The sequence below is a fragment of the Wyeomyia smithii genome, chromosome 3 (genome assembly GCF_029784165.1).
Source record: "Wyeomyia smithii strain HCP4-BCI-WySm-NY-G18 chromosome 3, ASM2978416v1, whole genome shotgun sequence".
Lineage (NCBI taxonomy): Eukaryota > Metazoa > Arthropoda > Insecta > Diptera > Culicidae > Wyeomyia > Wyeomyia smithii.
Genome location: NC_073696.1, coordinates 133,576,761 through 133,603,047, shown reverse-complemented (window position 1 = coordinate 133,603,047; position 26,287 = coordinate 133,576,761). Strand labels below are relative to the sequence as shown.

The window sequence follows — 26,287 nt, the reverse complement described above, 5'->3', positions numbered from 1 at the left end:
TCATATAAAATTTTCCTCATATAATATATATAAAAAACATGAAATTTTCCCTGGCGTCAAAAATACGCATTTTCATGCAAAAATAATATCAAATTCGTACTCAGCGTCCCAAAATTATATAAAAACCATGTATTTTCCATGATTTGAAGATATTTTTCCGCTTGGCCAGCATTTGTATGGGGCCGCCCCACTGTGCACCGCCGCGACGCGAGCTGCGCAACATGAAGTGCTAGCCGCGTTGGCAGATGTAACTACACTACTCATGTCCAAACGCGATGCTTTGATTTCCATGGATGCTTTGAGAGATGTATGAAGAATTAATCAAACAGCTTCAACACCTTACTTTTCCATAATCGCTAAACATTAATAACAACAACAACAAAAACAAGCGCCTCCAGCCACCAAAACGCTGTAACAGAATATACGCATCAGAAGCATACAGCGACTGCCGGTCAAATGATTTTTTTTCCGGTCGTTCATTGCCACTAAAAATCAATGGATATTGAACAAAAGGAAAATGCGAAAAAAATCGTCATAAAGTAGTGCAAACAGGATTGCGAGGATTCTACACTAGAGAGGAAAAGAGATGATCGTAATGCCCGTTCGTTTTATTTTGCAATCGGAAAACGAAACTGAACGTGACAGCTCGGAGAGACGAACGGTGTACGAAGTCTCGCACAAAACGGATAAGATGAAATTGAATGACTGATATTTTTGTGATCGGTAGAAAAAAGGATTGATCAGAGCACTGGCTCCAAGAGCCACAAAGATTAGAAAATTCAATCCGAGTAGGAGACGTTACAACTCACGGCGGTATGGACCACGTCCGGTTGCCGCAAATTAAATTGCAAAGTTTTAATGGCGACATCGATGAGTGGTTGAGTTTCCGAGATTTGTTTACATCGCTCATCCACTGGAAGGAAGATCTACCGGAAGTAGAGAAATTCCATTATCTAAAGGGGTGTTTGCAGGGAGAGCCAAAGAGTTTAATCGATCCGCTGCAAATTACGAGAGCCAACTATCAGGTAGCCTGGGAGTTGCTACTTAAACGGTACAACAAATGTAAACAGCTTAGGAAGCGCCAGGTTCAAGCGCTTTTCAGTTTGCCCACACTGACCAAGGAATCAGTATCCGATCTGCAAACTCTCATTGAAGGCTTCGAGAGAATAGTGCAGACACTGGATCAAGTAGTTCAACAGGCGGACTACAAGGACCTCCTTCTAGTAAACATTCTTACTGCACGATTGGATCCGGTCACTAGAAGGGGGTGGGAAGAGGTGTCATCAGCAAAGGAACAGGATACTTTAGCGGATTTGACGGAATTTCTACGACGTAGGGTACAGGTTTTGGACTGCCTACCATCCAGGTGCAGTGACACTAGGGGTGTCCCGCAACAACATCCAAGGCAGAAACATTCCATAGCTAGGGTATGCTATAATTCCAACCAAACGTCTGGGGGACGCTGTACGGCTTGTACGTCGGATCATCCGCTTTATTTGTGCAGCACATTCCAGAAAATGACAGTGGTGGTGGCATTATTAAAAACTCATGCTCTTTGCCGCAATTGTTTCCGAGTTGGCCATCAGGCGAAAAATTGCACATCCAAATATTCGTGTAGGAATTGCAGAGGTCGTCACCATACGTTAGTTTGTTTCAATCAAAGAGAGAAGGAAACCAAGGTTGCAGCGGTTGCGAGGGATATTACACTACCTTCCAAGGAATCGGACAATCCAGCCTCCACCCAAACGGCTAATATGGCAGCCGTGAATATTCAGGTATCCGGAGCAGCTCGTCAGTATGCTTACCATGTGCTTCTGGCCACAGCAGTTGTCACGGTTGAAGACGATTATGGTAATCGGTTCCCTGCCGCGCTATGCTGGATTCAGGATCAGAGAGTAATTTAATTACCGAACGGTTAAGCCAACGTTTGAAGGTGACTCGTGATCGGGCTAATATATCGGTCGTCGGGATAGGTTAAGCTTCAACCACAGTAAAACAGAGGTTAAAAACGTTGATACGGTCTCGAGTTTCACCGTTCTCGCGCGAGCTAAGCTTTCTAGTTCTTCCAAGAGTGACAGTTAGTCTTCCTACTACAACAATTGATACGGAAAGGTGGAACATCCCGAGCGGCATCCAATCAGCCGATCCAGCATTCTTCGAATCCCATGGGGTGGACTTAGTGCTAGGTATTGAAGCATTCTTTGATTTCTTTGAAACTGGCCGAAGGATTTCTCTGGGAGAGCAACTACCTACACTTAATGAATTGGTCTTCGGTTGGGTGATTTGCGGTAGTTCTGCAGCACCAAGCCAGTCTTGGCAAATCAGATGCAATGTGTCTACTTCAGAGCAGCTAGATACATTAATCTCTCGCTTCTGGGCTTGTGAAAAGGTGGATACTGTTAGAGCTTATTCACCAGAAGAACGACGATGTGAAGACATTTTCACACAGACGGTACAACGCAACGCAGATGGGCGTTACACCGTTGCCTTACCGAAAAGGAAGGACATCCTATTCAACCTGGGTGATTCAAGGGACATCGCATTCAGACGTCTTCAGGGAACCGAACGTAGACTGGCAAGAGATGAAAATCTGCGAAACGAATATACCACTTTTATGGACGAATATCGGCGACTCGGGCACATGCAGAGGATCGACGACACGGATTCGGTCCCACGATGTTACTTGCCGCATCATCCCGTCGTCAAAGAATCTAGTACCACCACTAAGGTCAGGGTCGTGTTCGATGCCTCATGTAAAACGGCCACTGGGGTGTCTCTCAACGGCCTTTTACTGGCGGGGCCGGTGATACAGGACGATCTTCGTTCAATTATCCTGCGAAGTAGGACCAAGCAAGTCATGCTCGTGTCCGACGTGGATAAGATGTTCCGCCAAAGAAACGTTTGTCCCGAAGATCGACCTCTCCAATGCATCCTTTGGCGAGACTCGGCATCCGAGAAGGCTCAAACCTACGAGCTTAATACCGTAACCTACGGAGCTAAACCAGCCCCATTTCTGGCCACCAGGACTCTACATCAACTGGCGAGTGCTACAATCCATGACACCTACATGGATGATGTCATCACAGGGGTGGACAGCATAGAAACTGCGCTAGAACTGAGGATTCAGTTAGATGAAATGATGTCACGGGGGGGTTTCCGGATTAGAAAGTGGGCTTCAAACTCTCCAGACGTATTAAAGGGGCTTCCTGAGGATGGATTGGCCATTCGCGCTTTGGAAGGAATTAATCTTGATCCAGACTCATCGGTGAAAACATTAGGCTTGACCTGGATGCCTGTGCCAGATACACTTAAATTCAGTTTTGCTATCCCTACTCTAAATGATAAATTATCACTAACTAAACGATATGTCCTGTCGGTCATAGCTACACTCTTCAACCCACTGGGACTGTTAGGCGCTACTATCACGTCAGCAAAAATGTTCATGCAAAGGTTGTGGACGTTACGCGACGACGGCGGTAACCCTCTGAGCTGGGATCAATCACTGCCTCCAACGGTGGGTGAGGCTTGGGTGAAATTTCAGGAACAAATTCCCCAACTCAATGAGTTGCGTATTAAGCGGTGTGTTATTATCCCACAGCCTGTCGCCGTGGAGATTCATTGTTTTTCTGATGCCTCGGAGAAGGCATACGGTGCATGTCTATATTTGAAGAGTATAAACGCTGAGGGAGATGTCAGAGTGCACCTATTATCTTCCAAATCAAGAATAGCTCCACTAAAATGTCAAACGATTCCGCGGCTAGAGCTTTGTGGAGCAGAACTAGCAGCGAAACTGTTCGAAAAGGTAAATGGTGCGATACGCTTAGCGGCACGGACTTATTTCTGGACGGTCTCAACCTGCGTGTTACGATGGATTTCGGCTAGACCCACAACCTGGTCCACATATATGGCCAATCGAACAGCAAAAACTCAAACTATCACCGAGTGTGGCCAATGGTGGCATGTCCCGGGTGCGCAGAACCCTGCTGACTTGATTTCCCGAGGGATTTTGCCAGCAGAAATACTACAAAACACGTTCTGGTGGGAGGGTCCCGATTGGCTGAAACTAAGGATGTCTTCCTGACCAAATGCTCCAGTAAACTTATGCGCAGAAGAAGGGGATGAGGAGAGACGTCGTTCTTTAATTGCCGCTGTTGTTTCTACTAACAATGAATTCAATGAAGCATGGCTTGCCAAATTCTCGTCTCACACCTCGCTTATCCGTATTACAGCATATTGCTTGCGATTTATAAAGTTGCTGCGGACACATCGCAAAGGGAAGGCTCAATCAGAATTTTTAAATAGCACGGAATTGAAGGAAGCAGAAACGGTATGGGTGCGTCAAATACAAAAGGAGTGTTTTGCGGATGAATGGTCTAAGTTATCAAAGGGAGCTAGTGTGCCAAAAAACTCTCCATTGAGATGGTTCAATCCGTTTATCAGCAAGGATCAGGTGATACGATTAGGCGGAAGGTTGAAAAATTCGTTGGAGCCAGATGAAGTAAAACACCCGGTTGCATTGCCGGCACGACACCGTTTCACCCGCATGCTATTGGAATACTACCACGTTCGACTTCTTCACGCTGGGCCGCAGTTATTATTGTCAGTCGTCAGGCTTCGGTTTGGCCATTGGGTGGCAGAAGTTTAGCGAGACAGATTATACACAAATGCCTGAAGTGTTTCAAAATCATCAGCTGTTCAGCAATTTATGGCGGATCTCCCGATGTCGAGAGTAACCATCTCACGACCGTTCTCCCGTACCGGAGTTGACTACTTTGGTCCAGTTTTCGTTCGACCACTTCCAAGGCGGCCAGCAGTAAAGGCTTACGTAGCCATTTCCATCTGTCTCTGTACAAAGGCGGTCCATATGGAACTGGTTACGGATCTGTCTACTGAACGGTTCCTCCAGGCACTGCGACGATTCGTGGGTAGACGAGGCCGATGTTCAGATATTTTTTCCGACAACGGAACCAACTTTATCGGTGCACGTAATAAATTGTCAGAATTTTTGAAGGTCTTAAAGAGTCGAGACCACCGCGATGCAGTATCCAGAGAATGTGCCAAGGAGGGCATACATTGGCATTTCAATCCACCGAGCGCCCCCCACTTTGGCGGTATCTGGGAAGCGGAAGTCCGATCTGCAAAACATCATCTATTAAGAGTGGTAGGTGAAACACCCCTTTTACCGGAAGATTTCAGCACGCTACTGGTGCAGGTAGAAGCTTGCCTCAATTCCGGCCCCCTTACACCGCAAAGTGACGATCCGAATGATTTGGAGCCATTAACACCGGCACACTTTTTAATCGGCTCGTCCCTGCAAGCCATCCCCGAACCAAACGTAGATCAATTGCTAACCTCTCGGCTTAACCATTGGCAATCAATACAGCGTCATCTGCAGACTTTCTGGAAACGATGGAGACAAGAATATTTGTGTCAGCTGCAAGGTCGAACAAAACGTTGGAAACCAGCCGTCCCCATTGAAGTAGGAAAATTGGTCGTCGTTAAGGACGAAAATTTGCCCCCTATGAAGTGGAAGATGGGTCGAATCTGCCAGCTGCATCCCTCGGCAGACAACGTAGTGCGTGTTGTTACACTGAAGACAGCTACGGGAAATTTGACACGCCCAGTGGAGAAAATCTGCTTGCTTCCAGTTCCGGATGATGAGGAAGCTTAGCGTACACCTACCCACAGTCCCGTCCCGCCGAAGAGGATCTGTTTTTTCTCTCTTTTCAGAAATCTACAATTTCTGGGTGGGTGAGGATGTTCGCAAGTACCCCCAACGCTACAACCCTTTTTATAATATCACAGAACGAGCCAACAAAAACAATATCACAGAACGAGCCATACTGCTGCAAAGGGAAGCCGAGCAATCCACATCGTCTCCTGCAGAGCAGACAATGAGTGATAAGCCGCTATCATTTTCTCATCGACACCGATCGCTGCTGGAGCGATAGCAAAGCTGGAGCGATATCGAAGCTGGAGCTAGACCGAAGATGTGCTACCAATAAACCCATCGATCGCCGAAGCAATTTATCCGATCGCTTCTAGAGCGAGAATCGACCAGCGGAGAGATGCCACCGATAAGCCGATTGATGAGACGTCGCCAAATGAGAGTCAGTCAACCCGAACTTCATCCCACCGCCGACCGCTGCAGATAACATCGCACGGCCCATCTAGGATCCTTATCTATTAAAGCGCTGCTGGAGCAGCGCGCCAGTCTCCTTCCAGTCACCGGATAGCATGGGCGGTGGAACCGCATGCTAATTTATTCCTTTAATTAGAAGTTAATTGTAAAGTTAGTCACGTGAATAAATTTGGGCAAATAGTTAGTGTTAAATGTTTAAATAAACCAGTGTTATTAGTACCAATGTGTTAGTTGTTGGAGAGAAAGGCGCATCTGGATCCGTTCATGTCTGGTCATTCTGCTGGGAGTAGCAGAATTCCGTCGATGCTGGGGTTTGGATTCAACTTACAACGAGCTATCGAAATTTGGAGGTATCCGGTACCATCCCCCAACAGACGAAATGATTTCACGCATTCAGTCATTGGCTAGCAATGCCAGCCAATTGGCATCGCATCACACCCAACGTAAACGACGAAGAAAAAAAGCAGAGATGCTTCCACGTGATTGGTTCTTCCCCCAATTACCCAAGTTCCCCACATTGAGTGACACTAAAAAGGACATTTCGTGTTGAGAGCTCATTCCCTGGTCGACCTAGCAATGGGCGATCTTTGAACAAAAACCGATTCTCCTGCATCGATTAATCAAGATCAATAAAATCGATTCATAAGAAAATCGAGCCTGAAAAATCGATTTAACAAAAAATCGATTTTTGTTCGGTATAAGCTTTTTACGACTTTTCTGGCTATATTTATGGAGATTTTGTTTTGTTTGCGTTTTCTGGTTTATTAATCATGTTCATCGAGTTTTCGTACACATCTTCTAACGATACGGCTTTTTTAGTTTATTGCCATCTTCTTTAACCGCGTGTACTCTTAGCGTTTTTTTTTTCTACTAAAAGTTTTTGTTGTCGCTCATCCCATAGACCATTTCACGAGACGTTTGGGAACTTGATTCATGAACGAAATTTTGACAGAAAGTTTGGAACCGCTGACATTATGCACGTGAAAGCTTCAAGAACATCAGCAGGATCCGTGACACCTGTCAGTTCGTGAAATGGTCTATTGTTTCGGATGCACTAAGAGCAATCCAAACCTGTATACAGTCAGATTTTTTTACGTACCTCGTAAAAAAACGCATAAAAACCGCGGTAATTCAAAAATCCGCGTGAAAAAAACGCGCTCGTTCAAAAATCCGCGTAAAAACAAACCTCGCTAATTTAAAATTCCGCGTAAAAAAACACGTTTTTTTTTAAATGCGCGTAAAGTAGTCCAGCAAGAAGGGCTTTAGAAAAAACCCGAGACGCTCTAGAACCAGTATTTAAAATTGTCCTCTTTGACGGTCATTCCGGATCTTTCGGTGGGCGGAGGGTATTTTTTGGACTAAGTCTTTTACTAGATAAATACTTAAACGTGTCTGGTTCCAAACCCACGTTAATTCGGAAATTCGCGAAAATTGTTTTGAATTAGCGCGGTGACGCGTAAAAAAAACGCGTTAATTCAAAAATCCGCGTAAAAAACCGCGTAATTCAAAAATCCGCGTAACTCGTAAAAAATTCCGCGTATAAAAAAACCGCTTAAAAAAACCTGACTTTAATTGGGTTGTTTAGTTATTCACGGATTTCCGATTTTTATATATCATCCAAAAGAGTGTAATTTTTTTAAGCAAAACGTGATTTTTTAAAACTTTATATCATTTTCCTTCGGTTTTTAAATGAAAAATAAAAATTCGCTCTAAATCGTTACAATGACAATTGGTAGATGGGCGAACTGTCATTGTAGCGGTTTCGAGCAGATTTCAAGAAGTTTTAAATTGTAATTTAAAAAGCGAAGGACAATGATAGAATTTTTTTTAAATCACGTTTTACTTGGAAAATTCAGATCATTCAGATGATATGAAAAACTGATATAGCTGAACAACCCAATTCATAAAAAAATCGGAACATCCGCAGAACAAACTCAAATAAACAAAAATGGCGAGCGCGACACCATGCATAACAGAATACAGCTCGGCATATACACGACCATTCAATTCAACTTTTGCAATATTTGAGTTAACGAGTACCCCGCTACTCATAGTTGAAAAATAAGCGCATATGCCTTTTCTACCTAAATCAAAAAATTGGTGCTTGATAGTAAACACCCACAACGATAGTAAACAACGTCCCTACACACTTAAAATTTATTTTCGGGTCACATTTTTCCGTAAACCTCGTTTCACCGAACTGAAATTTCGGCACACAAAATCCGAAATCCAAGGTTTCAGTTAGGTTGAACCGAGATTTACGAAAAAATGTGACAGCTGTCATTTTTTTCTAAACCGAGTACTCAGTGGTGCCGTTCTCGGCAATTAATTACCGAGACCCGGCAAAAATTTTTAAGTGTGTACGGAAGCCAATTTTCAAAAAGTGCACTTGCAGAGGTAGCAAATATGAAATAATGTTGGCTAATATCCAAAATGGTAAATTCAATATCCAATGCAATGCAAAATTTCAGCTGAATCGGAATTCAGGAGTATTTGGTCTAAATTTCACTTTCTCGACTAATGAAGAAAAGCACAGTTTGTAATAGTTTTTTTGTGCCAAATGTCTTATGCCTTGTTCACACTATAGCAGATATCACGTGATATCGCGTATCTTGAAACATACATACATCTAGTTTTCACGGAAAATTTGGAGTATGGGATTTGAAATCAAGATGGGCGATATTACATCATGTGAACTGGTTATTAGAAATGTATAAAACGTCGAGGTCGGGTGTTATCCAAAAAATCGAAATTTTGCTAAATGTTCGTGAAGGCGAAATTTTTAACACTACTTCTAAATAAAACTGTCAAAGTCAATTTCCATTGCCACCCCAATGTATACCAATCAGATAGTAATGATTGTATACAATATATGTCAAACTTTCGAGACGGTCTTGTGGTCTGGTAATTTATATTCAGTTCGAGGTGCAAACTTGTCTCGTCGTTCTATTCATCCTCGCTAGGGATGGGCGAACGGCTCACGAGCCGTTCATATGAACCGGTTCTTAGGAAAGAGCGAAAGAACGAACGGCTCACGAAAAAGAACCACGGTTCTTTGGGCGCACCAGAACTGTTTGGTTCGCGCGAACCCGAAGTTTACTGAGACAACACGAACTGTCAACGCTCGTGAATCATTCACATTTAATAAAAAAAATCGTTCGGTAATATTTTTTACAACAATCCATCGGTAAAGTGTAATAATACCGGTATTCCGGTAAAAAAGCATTAGATTAACGAGTGTTCTGTAATATCTGCAAGTTTTACCATAATTTCGTAAATTTTCACCGAAATATTTGCATAATTTTATGTCGAATGTCGAAAATGTCGGCCATTTTTCTCATACGTGCAACCGTGCAAGACGCGAATGTATCAATAGAAAATATTCAGCAGAAAATATTATATTAGTTAATTTGGTTTTAATTGCTGTCGAGTGTTAACATAATATGGAAAGTGTTTACCTTAGGTAAAAAGTTATACCATAGGTAAAAAGAGCATGGGAGAAACTTCATATAAAACTTTTTTAATTTTCTGTTCATTACACTTTCGAGGATTAAACTCCCAAGAATTGCCTTACGCTCTATTTTAAAGAATATAATATAACGGAGCTTATTACGGGAGTCACTTCACGGTGAAATGACAACCGTAATGGGCACGGTGAAAGTGATTCCCATTCAATTTGCACGGGTCGTTTTTCACCGTTTTTTCACTTCGTTCTCACCGTGAGGTGACATCCGTAATAAGCCCCAATATAACTGTGTAACTCTGTTTACCAGCTGAATATCCGAAATCCGTTGTTTCTTCGAATCAATGAAATAAATTTTTTTATCAATTCGAAGAAAAAAAAACACTTTACATCCATCCGGTATTTTTTACAGGTGCGGTCGGTATTTTTTCTTATTTTCTTAAACATTTTTACAGGTTCTTCCGGTAAAATTAACAGGCTGTTCGCCTTGAAACATTAGCAAAATAACTGTGAAAATTACCGACTTGGCGGTAGGTAGTTTCACAAGCTGTTAAGTAATTTTCGGAAACACCGAAAATTTCACCGAACGCTCAGCTTGAGATTCCGGTAAAATTTTACCGAATCCGGTGTTTTTTTTTAACTGTGTTGTGAACCATGAGTCGGTTTAGAGCCGCTCTTGCAAAAGAGCCGTTTCACCCACCCCTAATCCTTGACGTATTTTACAACGCATGCGTATTAGCCAAATTTCATACGGGTTTGTCTATTGAGGTCGCGTTTACAGAGGCAAAAAATGGTTACTGCGTTAAAAATACTGGAAGGACTTAATTTGGCTGCGGATTGTTATTTTTCAACTCGACGACAAGGTTATCCAGCTTCCCTGACCTACAGAAAACGTCAAAATGGGCTGCGTGCACTATACGCCATTACCGTTCGTGAAAAGCTGGATATGGGGGTGGTGACATACTCATGAAAAAGTTGTCATGGACAATTGTTTGAACCAACAAAAACATTTGAAATGCGTTTTTCTCAGTTTCATGTCAATTGAATTTTAGCCCATTCTTCAACTATGGACATCCCGGTAAAAAATTGACACATTTTTCAGATCAGTGTCCGAATTCCAAGCACACACTTCTTCGGAGAGAAGAAAAATTTCGTATACTATCAATAAAGAAATTTTCTTCTCTTCAAAGAAAAGTGTTCTCGGAATTCGGCCGCAGATTACGTTAGCAACAATAAATGCAATCACTATTGTTTTCAATCCGTTTTGCACACATTTATTTTTCAGGCGGAAAAAAACGATCTTGCCATCCAAAGGATCGATTCAGCAGAAGATCGCGCGCAGAGAAATCGATTCAAAAATCGATAAATCGACTAGAAAAGATCGATTTTGCAAAAATCGGATCGATTTTGCCCATTGCTAGGTCGACCGTTAAGGCGAACAGTGCGGCTTCCCTTCGATCTGAGTTGGACTCCACCAGTGGTAATCTAATTCAGATATCGTTGTTGGAATACAGCCCGAAATTGAACGTGAACGACACTGGGGACCATTGGAAGACTTGGAAGCCGTTTGGGTGCTGCCGATAGTGTAGGTAGGGATGGGCGATACTGTCTGAAGTATCGATACCTGAGTACTCGAATACTTTTGCACAAAACGATACCAAGTATCGTGGTATCGGTATAGAGTTCTCCAAGCGAAAACACACAAACACTACAACACGGCCCGCTTTACACTGTATATTTAAATTTGTGAGAGTGTGAATCAAACTCGGTAGTTTTTTATGCTCTCTTTCAGATGACAGTTCTCACAGGTGACAAAAAATTCTTACAGCTAACAAAAAATAAATCGTAAACATCGCACTAATACAAACGCACCTGGATAACTCTATAGAAAGTATCGATGCCAAAAAACTCGATGCTTTTCACCGAAGTATCGATTCCGCTGGCATCGATACCGGTATTGCCTATCCCCAATAAAAGGCATTGGTGGTATCGGTATCGTTTCAAAGTATCGTTGGAAAAGTATCGATACCGCTACTCATTGCTAGCAACGGGGATCGATGCCAAAATACTCGATACTTCGGCTCCATGTATCGATACCGCTGGTATCGATACAAGTATCGCCCATCCCTAAGTGTAGGTATTGTGTGTCGTATATCAAGCGTGTGTATGTATGTGTGAGTAGTGTGTGTTTATGTGTGAGAGTAGTGTGTGTATGTGTGTGAGTAGTTTGTGTGCGTGTGTGTGTGAGTAAAATGTGTGTGTGTGAGTAAAGTGTTTGTGAGTAGTGTGTGTGTGAGAGTAGTGTGTGTGTGTGTTTGTGTATGTATAGCGTGTGTGTGTATTACGTGTATAACATGTGTGTGCAAAAACGCATTAATCCGAGGTAAACATATTAATGACAGAATACTTGTATAGGCAACAAGTTAATTATTTTTCCTATTAGTACTTCAATTGGTATTTCTATGATAGTGACCATAATTTTATACTAGTTATTTTCAGCACTAAGCTTGTTTTGCGTTTATCTGTAACATGCGACTGACCGAAATTCATATTTTTCTAATCAATTTAACAACAAAAAGCTTTTTCTTGCGATTTTTTGAGAGCACCGGGTATGCGAAGAAGTTTTTGAGGTTTAAGCAAAAAGTGATGAGAAATTACATGGGACTGTTATGAATTTATGGGCAGTTCATGTGGATATTGGTATTTGTATGCTGTGGTTTATGACAGGTGTATGTTTTTTGTGAAATGTTCATGGATTATTGAGGCTTATTACGGGAGTCACTTCACGGTGATATGACAACCGTAATAGGCACGGTGAAACTGATTCCCATTTGATTTGCACGCGTCTTTTTTCACCGTGAGAGTTTTTTTTCACTTCGTTCTCACCGTGACAGTCGTAATAAGCCCCATTGTGTATGGTATTTGTATGTTTGGTGTGTGTTATATACTGTGGCTATGGCAGAATTAAATCTTTACACCCACCATAGCCCCACGGCAAGCCTACGTTTGTGCACTCGAGCACATACCCTTTAGTCGTTTTAGGCAAAAAACAGCTGTATTTAAATCGTTACATTTCAACATTTATTTAGACGCATTAGACATTTTGAATTGCAATGACAGGAACAGAGTATTTGTCCGGGAGCATTCCGACTTCAATAAGGAAACTTTCGACGTCTGAGGTGTTAAAATCATCGGTCAAATCATCTGTCAATCTAACAAAATTTCCGATGATTTGACCAGCTTTGTATACCAAAAGAGCAGGCAAACCGCTTACTTTAAACGTCATGCTTAAACCGGCAATCGAACTCTTGAACTTACAGAACTTAACATTGGTATACTCTGTAGCTAAATCAACCAAAGCGTCATTCATATTTTTACAAGCATTATTGTTACTATCATAAATATGTATAATAACTGTTACTGATTTTTGTTCGTTATCTACTGCTTTGAGAAATTCTACTCCATTTTCAATTTCAAGTAGAACGCCAAATGCAGGTTGCTTTCCAGCTAACGCAAGCATTTCTGACATTCTTTTTTTTTGGTACTCCAATAAAAAGTTGTCATCGTCTGTATCTGCCAGATCATCAATCAATTGTTGTTGTGAATCAGTATTTTCGTTTTTAGAATCTGAACAGGTTATAATGCTAAGTTTTTTGATAAGTTCAAGTTTTTCTTTTTCCTGATGTTCCCGTTTTTCTGCTTCTAGTTGCTTGAAACGTTGCCAGTCATTGATTACTCCTTTAGGACCAGTGTTAGCTGTGCATGCAGAAAAAAATGTTTGATCTTTCAATTTATTTTCTGGAACAAATTGTAAACTAGATTTAGCGTTTCCGCTTGTCTTATTGTCCGTTGATGAATGATCGTTATCTGCTTCATCTTCACTGCTGCTACAGTAGTTATGCACCTTTTCACCTAATATTTTGTCTTCTAATGTAACCATGACTTGGTTCACAATGTTTAACTTTTTCTGTAAAATATAAAATTAATACAAAATCTGTATAAAGACATAACTTACTATACTTAAGGGATGTGCAAAAAGCCTTTAAGCAATAACAAACGTGAGAAATGCTGAACGTTTTGCCGAAATCACTCCTGACTATCAAATAAACAATTTTCACTATTTTTCATTAAATTAAAAATAATAAATATTGATTCTTTAAGTCCGGGATGCCAGGTCGTTTTGTGGAAATGTCTTCACGCTCCACGAAAAATATGTCTTCACATCTTTTCTCATTTGAAATGCCAGGTAAAAGCTACCGCCCGGAGGCTGCAATAAATTCCTGCGAACTTGAAGATATCAAGCAAAAAAAGGTCACTATCTGCAAATTGCGGATGTCTTTACGTATTTTGCAATGCCTTCGTTTTGTCTGCGCAAACCAAGATATCTTCGTAGCTGGTCAAAATTTAATGTCTTCAAAATGGAAACATGTTTCCCAATCTGGCATCTCTGCTTTGGAAGTACACGTTCCAAGTATAGATTACAGTTTTACAAGGTATGCTACATTTTTGTCTATCCACGCACACAAACAAATCTCGTTATGAAAAATTTCGCGTTTTGTATGGAATTCGGAACATTTTTGGAAATTTCTCGTTTAATGTTAATTTATATTTGATTTTTTTTTTGGTTGGAGAGTGAATCTCCAGTTGAAACACACTAGAAATTGATATTAATTTAGATTTAGTGTGAAAAATTGCGACAATATGTCGAAATAAAATATACAAAAATGCTATATTTCTAATAGTCGGAGCATAATCTTAGTCATTGTCATAGCTCAAGACTTTTGTTACTGTATGAAACATAAGCGACTCTATTTAGAAGCGCTATTAGAGTACAAGAAAAAAACAAAGAGTGCAAAATGATGAAAAACAGCATATTTTACCTAAACCCCAGCATGTTTATGTATTTCTCACAAATAAAACATGTTTCAACATCATTTCTATAACTTTTCAGAAAAGTATATTTTATAAGTTTAGTTTAAAAAGCGTAATTATTTCAAATTTCATACCAAATCTGAAAAAAGGTCATAACGCTCACTAATACTAATGCATCGACGTGATATTAAATTATTATAGAACTGTCATTATACTTGGGTACACGCAACCAGGTGACATCGGCCTTGTTTCCTAAAGCTGCCGTGAAAGACAGTGGCGCTAGTCTCATCTATGTTTTTGAAGGTTTGTTCACACAGCAGTGTAACCATGACGAACGAAGCATAATATATGTTGTACAGAATCATGCGCTCGAATCAATTTATTCATGTAAATAAAAGCGTAGCTTAACTTTGCTAATGTTTAAAGGTAGCGTTGATACACTATCTCATTTACATATACGTTGATATGTTAATCCCTAAATCATCGCGCGATGTCAGCCGCCTGCAAGAAATACCGCCGTTCGAAATCGGCAAGAATAAACGTTGGGTACATTCTATAATGATGCAACGCATTCATTTTTTGTTTCATCAAGCAAAGCCCTCGACGTTATGTGCAATAAATACATCACCCGAAAACAACACATAAACACACTGCAGCTGAACACCGACACTGTATGCACTAGCGAACCTATACATTAGAGAAATGACAAGACACTCACCGTTAAGGCAACTGTCAACATCAAAACGGATAACGGCAATGCAAAATGATACAACTCGCCCGTTTTGATGTTGACAGTTGCCTTAACGGTGAGTGTCTCGGCGTCTCTCTGGTGTATAGGCTGACTAGTATGCACGTATGAACACTGCTTTTTCCCGTGTTTCGATGAATCATCTGTCAAATTCAAATTGCATGTGATAGGGATGGGCGATACTAGCATCGATACCAGCGGTATCGATACTAGGGGTCGTGGTATCGAGTATTCTGGCATCGATACTCACCGCGACAAATGAGTACCAGTGTCGATACTTTCTAAACGACGCTTTTTGAAAAAAAATTGCAGGTCTGATTCCGATACTATCGAAGCATCGGTAATCGATACTCCTTCAACCGATACTCCGATGCCTGGTATCGAAGTTCATTGAAGGATCGCAATACCAAAGTATCGATACTTTTATCAGTATCGCCCATCCCTGGCATGTGAAATTGATCCAGTGGTCCAGCTTCCAGCTAATGCTGGCTTCACTTATGTTGTACGTAAACGTCAGTGATACCACCGGGTTGGGTACACGTTATTCCCAAATATCGATACCGAATTTTGCTATCGATATTGATAAATCATACCTGAATTTTCAAATGGCCGTGACATCAGCCCCATCACGCTCATTTTATGTAGAGTGCCTGTAAATATATAGAGTGGCGACACTATCAAAATTGGAATGAAAATTATCTGTCAGTGTCATTCCAGTTAAGCAAACAACCTATTAAACACGCGTGGGGAAAAGATAAAGGATGTTCAGTGTTACCAGCGTTACTTTGGACGACACGGCGCTACTCTAGTTATATATAGGCACTCTAATTTTATGTTACTCTAAGCTGAGTGAGATGTGAAATGAATAAAATTGTACGCATTAGGCTAAGACAAGACGCGACAGCTGGCTTCTTTTTTTTCGTAACGGCCGTCATCCCCGTTGAAAATTTTGATGCCAGAAAGATTATTTTTAACAACTTTTGCAGGTCAATGAAAATAAAACAAATTCAAAGTGTAATATATATATATATATTAGAGATACCAAGAGAGAGATAGAGAGAGAGAGAGATAAGCGATGAAAAAAGCCGCTAATTTGGCAACTAGGATTCACATGTCAGGGGTTTCTTATCTTCTCAGATCTCTTCTCAAAGCGCAATGTTGACTAACTTTTTCATTCGATTCGTATAGCTGATTTTGCCGGTGGAAGTCCTGGGGAATAATAAAGTGCATCACGAATGCCGTGAAAGTTTTAAATTTTATATTTAGGTTAAATTTTGTATACTTTGACCATAGTTGATCATTATTTTGTTGATCATACAAATGGTTTGTGAACCACCAGTTAAAAATCACTGTGATAAAGCAACTTTGGAGCATTCTCAATTCATTCTTTAGTACAGTCGTCGTTCGCTAACTGCAACATGTTTACATTGCAGTTATCGAATGCCGTTCGATAACTGCAACACTTAACACATGCCAAAATTTAGAGCGGGGTCCGTCACAACCATTTTTGTTTTCAATGATGTTAAAATGTATTTTTTTAATGAAATAGTGGCAAAAAATAGCAGAAAACTAAGAGAGGCAAGCTTTTTGATTAATCAATTTGATATTCATATTTCCGCATCATAATTTATTGCGTCTTAGTAACTAATTTACATAACCAATATGTAGGCGAAGATAAAGTTCATCACTACTGAAGATCATTTTACGACACGTTTTTGAACTCTATTCATGAATGAAATTTTGACAGAAAGCTTGGAATCGCTGACATAACGCAGGTAAAAGCAACATTAATGTCAGCAGGATCCGTGACACCTTTCAGTTCCTAAAATGGTCTATTTAATGCTAGGTTACAAAATATTGTTTGTGATCTACTATGCACTGCCTCACTGAGTATTGAAAGCTAGCCAAACAATGCACAAGGAATATTTTTTTTCTTATATAATAATTACGGAAAGTAAACCACATAACATGGTGATTTTGACATGGTTTGTTCACACAGCAGTGTAAGCATGACGAACGAAGCATAATATATGTTGTACAGAATTATGCGCTCGAATCAATTTATTCATGTAAATAAAAGCTTAGCTTAACTTTGTTGATGTTTAAAGGTAGCGTTGATATACACACTTAAAAAATTTCGCCGAATCTCGGCATTGCTTGTGCCGAGATTTGGACAGCCGAGTGCTCGGCAACTATATCGGCTGAATCTCTTTTGCCGAGAATCTCGGAAAACCAATATTTGACAGATGTCATTTTATGCCGAGAATCGCGGTACACAGTTGACTGTGCTCTCGGCAAATCCAGTCGAGAAGCGGCAAACCAGTCTAACGACCTTTCGGTTATATAAGCTGAATGTTCGGCACAATAAAGAGCCGTTTTTTCAGTGGAATCCAATCGCAGAAAATAGTTTTGCTGTGAATCAGGTAGTTTTCTTTCAAAAGATAAATTATAAGCTCGATGAGTTTTAGTAAGTAAAGAAATTCATTCATACTGAACCTTGAATACTTGTCTTTATCTTGCTCGCCAGTAGGGCATTGAGCTAAACATCTAATCTAAAATTACGTCTAATGCCTATCCCTAAAACAAATACAATATTGTATTCACACGATTTGAAACTTTTTGAGTTCCAGCCACTTCCCACCAGACTGTACTACATATTTTTCGGCTATCGGATTGTAAACACTTGTAATTTGCACAAATTTCAGCCAAACTTGTATCTGATTCCTGTTTGCTCACCCGTAACACGCATAAATTTGCACTAAGAAAAATGGCGGCAACTCGTTCATAAGAATGACAGCAACGAGTAAAATTTTTGCCGAGATACCAGTAATGTTTTTGCTGACCTCGGCATCAACAGTTTTTAACGATAAATTCTGCAAAAAATCGAGACGAGATTCGTCTAGCTTAGTTTTTTGGACGAAGTCTCGGTAAAATGATCTGACAACTGTCGGCAAGCGGCAATTTTTTGCTGAAATACCGGTTGAATCCAAAGTTGCAGAGTGAACTCGGATGTTTTTTTGCCGAGCTCGAGATCCAGTTTTAAGTGTGTACTATCTCATTTACATAAACGTTGAGATGTTAATCCCTACACACTTAATTTATCTCGGCAAACTTTCCAACAGCTGAGCGAGCTCGGCGAAGTTTTCAACAAATGTCAGCAATATATTTCGACGAACATTCAGCAAATATATCGATCTACCGTGAGCCAGCAAGTATTGACATCTCGTTTGCCGAAGTTCTTGAAAATTCTGCCGAAAACTTATGAAACATTTTGCTGAATTTATCAGCTGTTGAGTTCTCGGCAACAAAATCTAAGTGTGTAAATCATCGCGCGATGTCAGCCGCCTGCAAGAAACACCGCCGTTCGAAATCGGCAAGAATAAACGTTGTGTACATTTTTTAATGATGCAACGCATTTATTTTTTGTTTCATCAAGCAAAGCACTCGACGTTATGTGCAATGAATACATCACCCGAAAACAACACGTAAACACACTGCAGCTAAACACCGACACTGTATGCACGTATGAACACTGCTTTTTCCCGTGTTTCGATGAATCAGCTGTCAAATTCAAATTGCATGTGAAATTGATCCAGTGATCCAGCTAATGCTGGCTTCACTTACGTTGTACACTTAAAATAAACGACCATTTTATTTTATGTGCGGAAAACAGATAAGAATGGTTCGACCCCTTCTGATTTGCTTTTACGTGCGTTAATTGAGTTGCATTTGATTTCAACATAAATTTTATGACAGTGCGTATAGTTTCCATGTTTCCTGCACAATTAATTTTAATGCACCGACTTATGACAAAAAAAACTATCAATTCCTGCACATATGTTTCATTGATTTGCACTACAAGTGAAAAAAGTGTTCAAAATGGCGGAGAAGCAGCCGCAAATAGAAATAGAGGTTCTGGAGGAGTGGACTAACAGTCCAAACTCTAGCTTGGCCACCGTTGAAATTACAGACGTTATAGATCATTCTGAACGTTTAAGTTCACAGGATTCAAAGAGCTCTGTTGAATTCATAACCAAAGAGAATTTATGTACACCAGTGCGGTCACAACGGATGAGCGTTACTTTTTGTCCGAATCAACTACTACCACTTCTAAAATCATCTATCACTGGAAGAACTCTTCTAAAACGATCAACGGAGTAGCAGCATTTAGGTATTTCCGTTTGGTCCAAATTAGCTCTAATTAGTTTTCGTGTTTCGTATAGGAGTCCTATTTTATTCCCTGATGTGGCAATAAACGAAACCCGGGAGGAAAGATTTACAATAGAATTTTCAATCTCAAACAAAAAGCAACAGCTCGCGAGAAGTCCGAGAAGGCCCGTCAATCTAAAAAAATCAAACCAAATACCCTTGAGACCATCGATGCAGCTGGTGATGAAGCGATAACTTTGTTAAAACTGAACATACAACCTTGGAACACTACGCTGGAGAAATGGACTGTGAGCTTCAACAAAAGAAAACACTATCTTCAAAATACTCTCATTATCGATTCACTGCTGAACCTATTTCGTCATTATAAAGAGAATTATAAGTAATTGAAAAGAAAAATCAATTATTTGGCATTGAAAATATTATTGTTTCAGATCGATATTGATTTTCGTATGTTGTATTCTGAACATAACGAGGGTTTGCGTCGATTTGAATGTGATTTAACTGGACTTATTATATTCTATTGAATCTAAAATATATCACTTAACATTGATCAAAAACAATTATGGGTAGGTAAGCATTCAAGAAACAAACGATAAACAACAATTCCAATTCTTTTGGTTTTACGAAGAACTGAAAATTTCCCTTAGTTTTGGATACACATAGAGCTAATCAATCTTTTGTTACCGCTCATATAACTTAATAACGTTACCAATAGAATCAAAATGAGCATGCATTTGTTTTATACTAACGTTGCATATAAAAAAGTAGTGTCACCGAATGTTAAGTTATATGTAGGAAACTATTATAATTTATGTGCGAAGCTTGATTGCAAAAATATATGTGCCGAGCACATATATTTGATATGAGCATGAATGGTCATGCTCAATTCTCATTACTTCGATTTCTTTCTTTCAAAAGTTACATAAAAAGAGGTTTTATTTTAAACGGTTATCGAATATCCGGACATCAGCCGAATTTGGTATATTCGGAACTGGAATAACCCCTAGGGATGGGCGATACTTGTATCGATACCAACAGTATCGATACATGGAGCCGATGTATCGAGTATTTTGGCATCGATACTCGTTGTCAGCGATGAGTAGCGGTACCGATACTTTGCCAATGATACTTTGAAACGATACCGACACCACCGACAGAGATGCCAGACTTTTTTTTGGCAAGTCTGTATAATCCATAAAAATGTCTGTATAAGTCTGTATACCGCTGCGAAAAAAAGTTACCGATACATTGATACCTAATTATTTGTCGACCTGTCAGATTGTTTTGTTTTATTGCTTGTTTTGATTGTTCTTTTTCGAGTCTATCATAGTTGGTCGATTAATCGATAACTAATTTATCTTTTAAATCTAAGTAACACATAGAAGTAAGAGTCTTTCCCGTGATAAAAATCGTCGTTCGTCGTAATGTAGCTAAACTGATACATGATGGCAGAAGTCTCGCGGTTATAAAAATAGTACCTTCAAGGTTTGGGACATTTTAAGCAATTCTTCAACGTTGGATATTGCTCCGAATAGAACAAACGGTCTTTTCACCAATATAACCTGCATGGCAATCGATCGAGTCAATCAGCTGTTTGTTACTGGGGGCGAAACAGGCAGATTAGTGCCCACGGGGCCGATAAAAACCCCGATAGCCTGACTCGATTCCCGCTGTCATGATTTCACTCTCAAAAACGCAAGATTAATATGTTCAGCAAAGTGTTCAGTTCCTAGTTCACTTTTTCCAGCAACGGCTACAGTGACTTTTGGTTTTTGTGTTCGTTTTTTTGTGTATACTGGTAAAACCATTATGTAGAATATCAGATATCTGTGTAATATCTGTATTATACTAAATGTCTGTATAAAATCTGTAGGCTTATGCGTGTCTGTATCGCAACACAGAAAGTCTGTATAATACAGATTTGTCTGTATATCTGGCATCTCTGACCACCGATGCCTTCTATTGGGGATAGGCGATACCAGTACCGATGCCAACGGTATCGATACATCGGCCAAAAGCATCGAGTATTTTGGCATCGATACTTTCTATACCGATACCACGATACTTGGTATTGGTGTAATGGGTTTTCGACTCTTACCGTGTATCGCCCATCCCTAATAACCCCACACAACATTTTCCAAAATAGCGACTTCTGGTTCCAGCTATAGTCACTGTATACTTTACTAGTCTGGCGGACTGGATTTCGGGAACCAGTGTGAACTGTCAAAACGGGAACCAGTCGATAATGCGTTGATTTTCGCATTTGAAGTATTGCAATCGTGCCGGGAAAAGATACAGAATAAATTAGACTCAATAATTGAACTTTTTGTGACAATTGCTTTGTTTGTTTTTTGAGAATAGTTATTGTAATGAATCAATGATATCACAATAATGTTAAATTTATACATGTGAGAAAATCACAAGGAATATTTTCTTTCGTCGCATCAATAACGTGCTCTTTTTATAATTAATTGTTTATTGATAACATTATACTGCCATAGATTCGCTGTCCTGTCGCTTTTCACGTTGTACTATTGTACGGGAAATGCTCAATCGAAACAAAATGATTTTTTTTATAATTTTCTCTTTCAACGAATAAATGAATTATCAGGTAACTCACAAAATGTTAGCCATTTCCTTCTAATCGCCGCATTTATTGGAAATCGGAGTAAACTTGTTTGTTTCTTTGTCCTTCGCCAATTGCTGTTACATTTGTTATAAACGCACTTCATTTTCACATCAAATGTTTACTTTCAAAGAAGTCATATGCAACATGAATTATGTCCAGTGGTGTCAGGATTTTATTGAGGAATCTTGTAGTGGCTTGAAAAAAATACGAGTTTCAAGTAACGAACAAGCTATATATTTAAAACACGTCTTGTGTGGCTGAAGTACAAGTTAGAATTGATTTGTTAGGAAAAAATAATACTCCGTGGTATCTAAGTTAGTTATGTTAACGACGATTGCTACGTTAACACCCCTTCTCAATCGGCCATTCCTATTTGGCAGGATATTTCTCCTAAACGCTTGGAATCCAAAGGCTTAGTGAACATGTCGGCTAGCTGGTATTTAGTTGCTACGTGTTCGATCCTCAATCGTCCATTCGCAATGTGGTCACGCAGGAAATGATGCTTGATATCAATATGTTTTGACCGCTTTGATTCAAAATTTCGCGCCATCCCAATACAACCTTGGTTGTCTTCAAAAATAATGAAGGCTTCATCCTTCTTCTTCAGTTCTAAGTCCTCTAGTACACCAGCTATCCAGATCCCTTCTGATACTGCAGAGCTAAGAGCCACGTACTCTGCTTCGCTGGATGATGTGGAAACTGTTGTTTGCTTTTTGCTTGACCAAGACACTAGATTTCCAAACACCTTGAACGCATATCCGCTTACAGATTTCCTATCCACGGTATCCGATGCCCAGTCGGCGTCTGCATACCCGACCAGTGGCTCAGCTACAACGTATTTCTTGTATTCTAAGCATTTAGTTTTAGTACCTTTCAGATAACGGACCAATCGTTTCAAGCTCTGCCAGTGTGCTCTAGATGGATTTTGTTGGAATCGTCCCAGAAAACCTACAGGAAAACACACGTCCGGTCTGGTACAAAGCATGATGTACATAATTGTACCCAACAGTTCACGGTATGGTTCGTTGGTTCTTTCGTCATCACCAGACAGCATCATTCCTCTTTCCATGGGAGTTTTAACTGGATTACACTCCGACATTTGGAACCGCACCAACAACTTTTCAACATTTGTAGCTTGAGACAAACGTATAGTTCCTTCTTTATTGAGGTCCAGTTTCACTCCTAAAAAGTGAGTAGCTTCTCCACAATCCAACATGGCGAATATTGACATCAGTTGCTTCTTTAGTCCGATAATAGACATCTGCCTTCTACCAACAATAAGCAGATCATCTACATAGAGTACGATGTAGATCTCGTCTTCCGGACGAATTCTTGTATACAGGCAGTAATCGTGCATTGATCGGTTGAACTTCTCATTCCAACAACGGGGGGATTGTTTTAGTCCGTATAGAGATTTGATCAATCTGCACACAGTATTTGGTGGTGATTTGACTCCATCCGGAACTACCATGAAAATCGTCTCCTTCAATTCTCCATGCAGAAACGCTGTTTTTACGTCCATTTGGTGGAACACAAAACCTTGTTGGATGCCAGCTGCTAAAACGATCCTTATTGTGGTTAACTTGGCAACTGGAGCAAATATTTCGTCATAATCCAGTCCAGGTTTCTGCTGGAATCCTTTGACTACCAGTCGGGCCTTGCATCGAACTGGTTTACCGTCAGCATTCTCCTTCACTCGAAAAATCCATTTTGACTGCAGTGGTTGGACTCCTGGTGGACAGCCCGTGAAACGCCATACGTTATTTTTCTTCATGGAATGAAGTTCGTCTTCTACGGCCTCCAACCACGCATCCCGGTCAGGTCGATTTTCGATCTCATGAAACGTCTCGGGCGCATCTAGTGGAAAGGAACTGCCAGAAGTTGCACTGTACCCAGTCAAATAGTCAAATAACTTACCGGGTAGTCTGCGCTCCCGTCTGCTATTCCTTGACAATTCTTGCTGTCTATCTGCGTGCAGAGGGAGCGCGCCGTCCACAGTTGTATCTGATTCAGGTTCACTTTCATGAGCATCAGTCTGCTTACGATCAGTAGAAATAGTGACATTCCCAACATCATTTTTATCTTCAATTTCATTTTCATCATCGGTGATAGGTTCAGCTTCATTTTCCCCTTCTTGCTCGAAAGGGAACCCAACAAGTAACGGAACATCAGACTTTGGCATCTTCTCGGCAGCATAGGGAAACGTGCCTTCATCGAACTTTACATCTCTTGCAATGGTCACCTTTCTCGTCTTCCTGTCCCAAAGGCGATAGCCGTTTTGAGCATACCCGATCATCATCATTTCTCGACTTTTGGGGTCTAGTTTCTTTCGTTGCTGCGACGGTATCCACACAAAACATTTGCATCCGAAGATCCGCAATTTGTCCAAATTTGGCTTGCGATTAAACCACATTTCTGCTGGAGAAACACCACTCGGCAAGGCTGACGTTGGACTACGATTGAGGAGATAGACGCACGCTAGAGCCGCCTCAGACCATAAATACTTTGGAGCTATTGAGTCGATGAGCACGGAACGAATTCTCTCTACTAAGGTTCGGTTGAACCTCTCCGCTACACCATTTTGTTGTGGGGTATAAGCCACCGTGGGTTCGACTTGAATGCCCTTCTGCTTGTAGTAGTTTTTCTGATTCGTCGAAAAATACTCCCTCCCTTGATCCACGGTCATTCGAGATATTGACTTGCTAATCATTGCAGTAACAGTTGCTTCGTACTCTTGGAATCGGTCGAAAACTTCAGATTTCCTTTTCAGCAGATAAATCATTCCGAAGTGACTGTAGTCATCTATGAAACTGACAAAATAACGGGATCCGTCCCATGCCGGTGGATGAATGGGACCACAGACGTCTGAGTGGATTCCTTCAAGGGGGCGAGTTGCACGATTCCTTGTGCCACTGAAGGGATCTCTACACTGCTTGCCTTGGATACATGGTTCACAAATACCGATCTTTGGAGCCTTGTTTATTCCTTTCAATAGACCTTGTCGGGCCATTGATTCCAGACCATGTTGACTGATGTGTCCCAAACGGCGATGCCACAACTTGCCAGTTTCCACGTCGCATGCATTTGCACAATGGTTCTCCGCTGATAGCTCTAGTTCGAACAAGTTTCCGCTTAGTTTACCAGTTGCCAAAATATTTCCGTTCTTCTTCAGGACTGCTGAGTCTTCAAAAAACGTAACGGTTATACCGGCTCTCGTCATTTTCTTGACCGACATCAAATTTTCTCGCAGGTCTGGTACCAGCAAAACGTTCTTGATGTTGAACTGCACACCTTGGTTACTCAAAGCGTTGATATCACCGATTTTTTCAGCTCTCATAGTCTGGCCTTCCTTTGCAACTTTGATTTCAACTGGATAGTCCAGCTTACGCAAGGATGCGAAAACGGACTTGTCGCTCACCAGGTGGTCGCTACAGCCCGAATCCAGCTTAAAAACGATTTTTCCAGGTTTTGTCCGTTTGCCTCGTTCAACATCTGCCATGAAACTCACCGAGCTCTTTACCACAGAATTCGCTTCGCTTTTCTGCTGACGACAATCCTTTTTGAAATGTCCCCGCTTGCCACATCCATGGCATTTTCCGTTGAATTTCGGTTGCTTTTTCTGTTTATGCCCTGAAAAAGCTGCAGGTTTTTCTTCTACTGATTCTTCTTGTCTATCTGAGCGCTTCAGCTCTTCTGCCAATAGCCTTTGCTTGACAAACTCCAGCGTTTGATCCTTTTCAGAAACATTTTCCAAAGCCGTTACAAGTGGGTCATATGTGTCTGGCAGAGTTAAGAAGAGTTGCGACACCAAATCTGCCTCGACCAGAGTAGCACCAGCTGTTTTCAACTTTCTAACGAGCCCATCGAATTCCAGAAAGTGACTTCTCATATCGGATCCGCTCTGCATTCGTAGCCGCGCTAGCTGTTTCCGTATAAGAGTCTGATTGGCAACCGACTTCTTTGCGTACGTTGCCTCCAAGCCTTCCCACATCAGCTTTGTCGTTGTCTTCTCCCGGACGATCTCTAGACAGTCATCCGCCAGGCAGCTTACCAACAGTGCTTTTCCTTTACGGTCTTTTTCAAAAAATTTAGACCTCTCAGTTGCTGCTTCCGGAGCAGCCTCCGTCAGCACTTCTGAGACACCCGCTGCTTCCAGGAATAGCTTGACACGGTAGCTCCAATTTTCATATCCACTAGCGTTTCCACGAAACTGCGTTATTCCGTGGGCCAGGTCCTTCTGTGTGGTGCCCATAACCTATTGAG

The 26,287-nt window shown here is 40.8% G+C and overlaps 3 protein-coding genes across 4 annotated transcripts; 2 read left to right on the top strand and 1 right to left on the bottom strand.

The window, feature by feature from the left end:
• The first annotated feature begins 815 nt into the window (after positions 1-815).
• Positions 816-4,081, top strand: LOC129728573 (uncharacterized). Its single transcript, XM_055687021.1, has 2 exons — positions 816-1,895; positions 2,048-4,081. Exons 1-2 carry the CDS (start codon positions 816-818, stop codon positions 4,079-4,081), a joined length of 3,114 nt encoding a protein of 1,037 aa, XP_055542996.1.
• A 639-nt stretch (positions 4,082-4,720) lies between these two features.
• On the top strand, positions 4,721-5,671 carry LOC129728572 (uncharacterized). Its single transcript, XM_055687019.1, has one exon. It carries the CDS (start codon positions 4,721-4,723, stop codon positions 5,669-5,671), a length of 951 nt encoding a protein of 316 aa, XP_055542994.1.
• Positions 5,672-12,663: 6,992 nt separating this feature from the next.
• On the bottom strand, positions 12,664-13,942 carry LOC129731780 (phosducin-like protein). Of its 2 annotated transcripts, none has more exons than XM_055692034.1 (2): positions 13,621-13,942; positions 12,664-13,572 (listed from the first exon to the last, which is right to left on the bottom strand). In XM_055692034.1, exon 2 carries the CDS (start codon positions 13,543-13,545, stop codon positions 12,700-12,702), a length of 846 nt encoding a protein of 281 aa, XP_055548009.1. In that variant the 5' UTR covers positions 13,546-13,572; positions 13,621-13,942; the 3' UTR covers positions 12,664-12,699. The 2 variants fall into 2 exon arrangements, with proteins under 2 accessions (XP_055548009.1, XP_055548008.1); XM_055692033.1 differs by having other exon boundaries at positions 13,626-13,933.
• Positions 13,943-26,287: the final 12,345 nt, after the last annotated feature.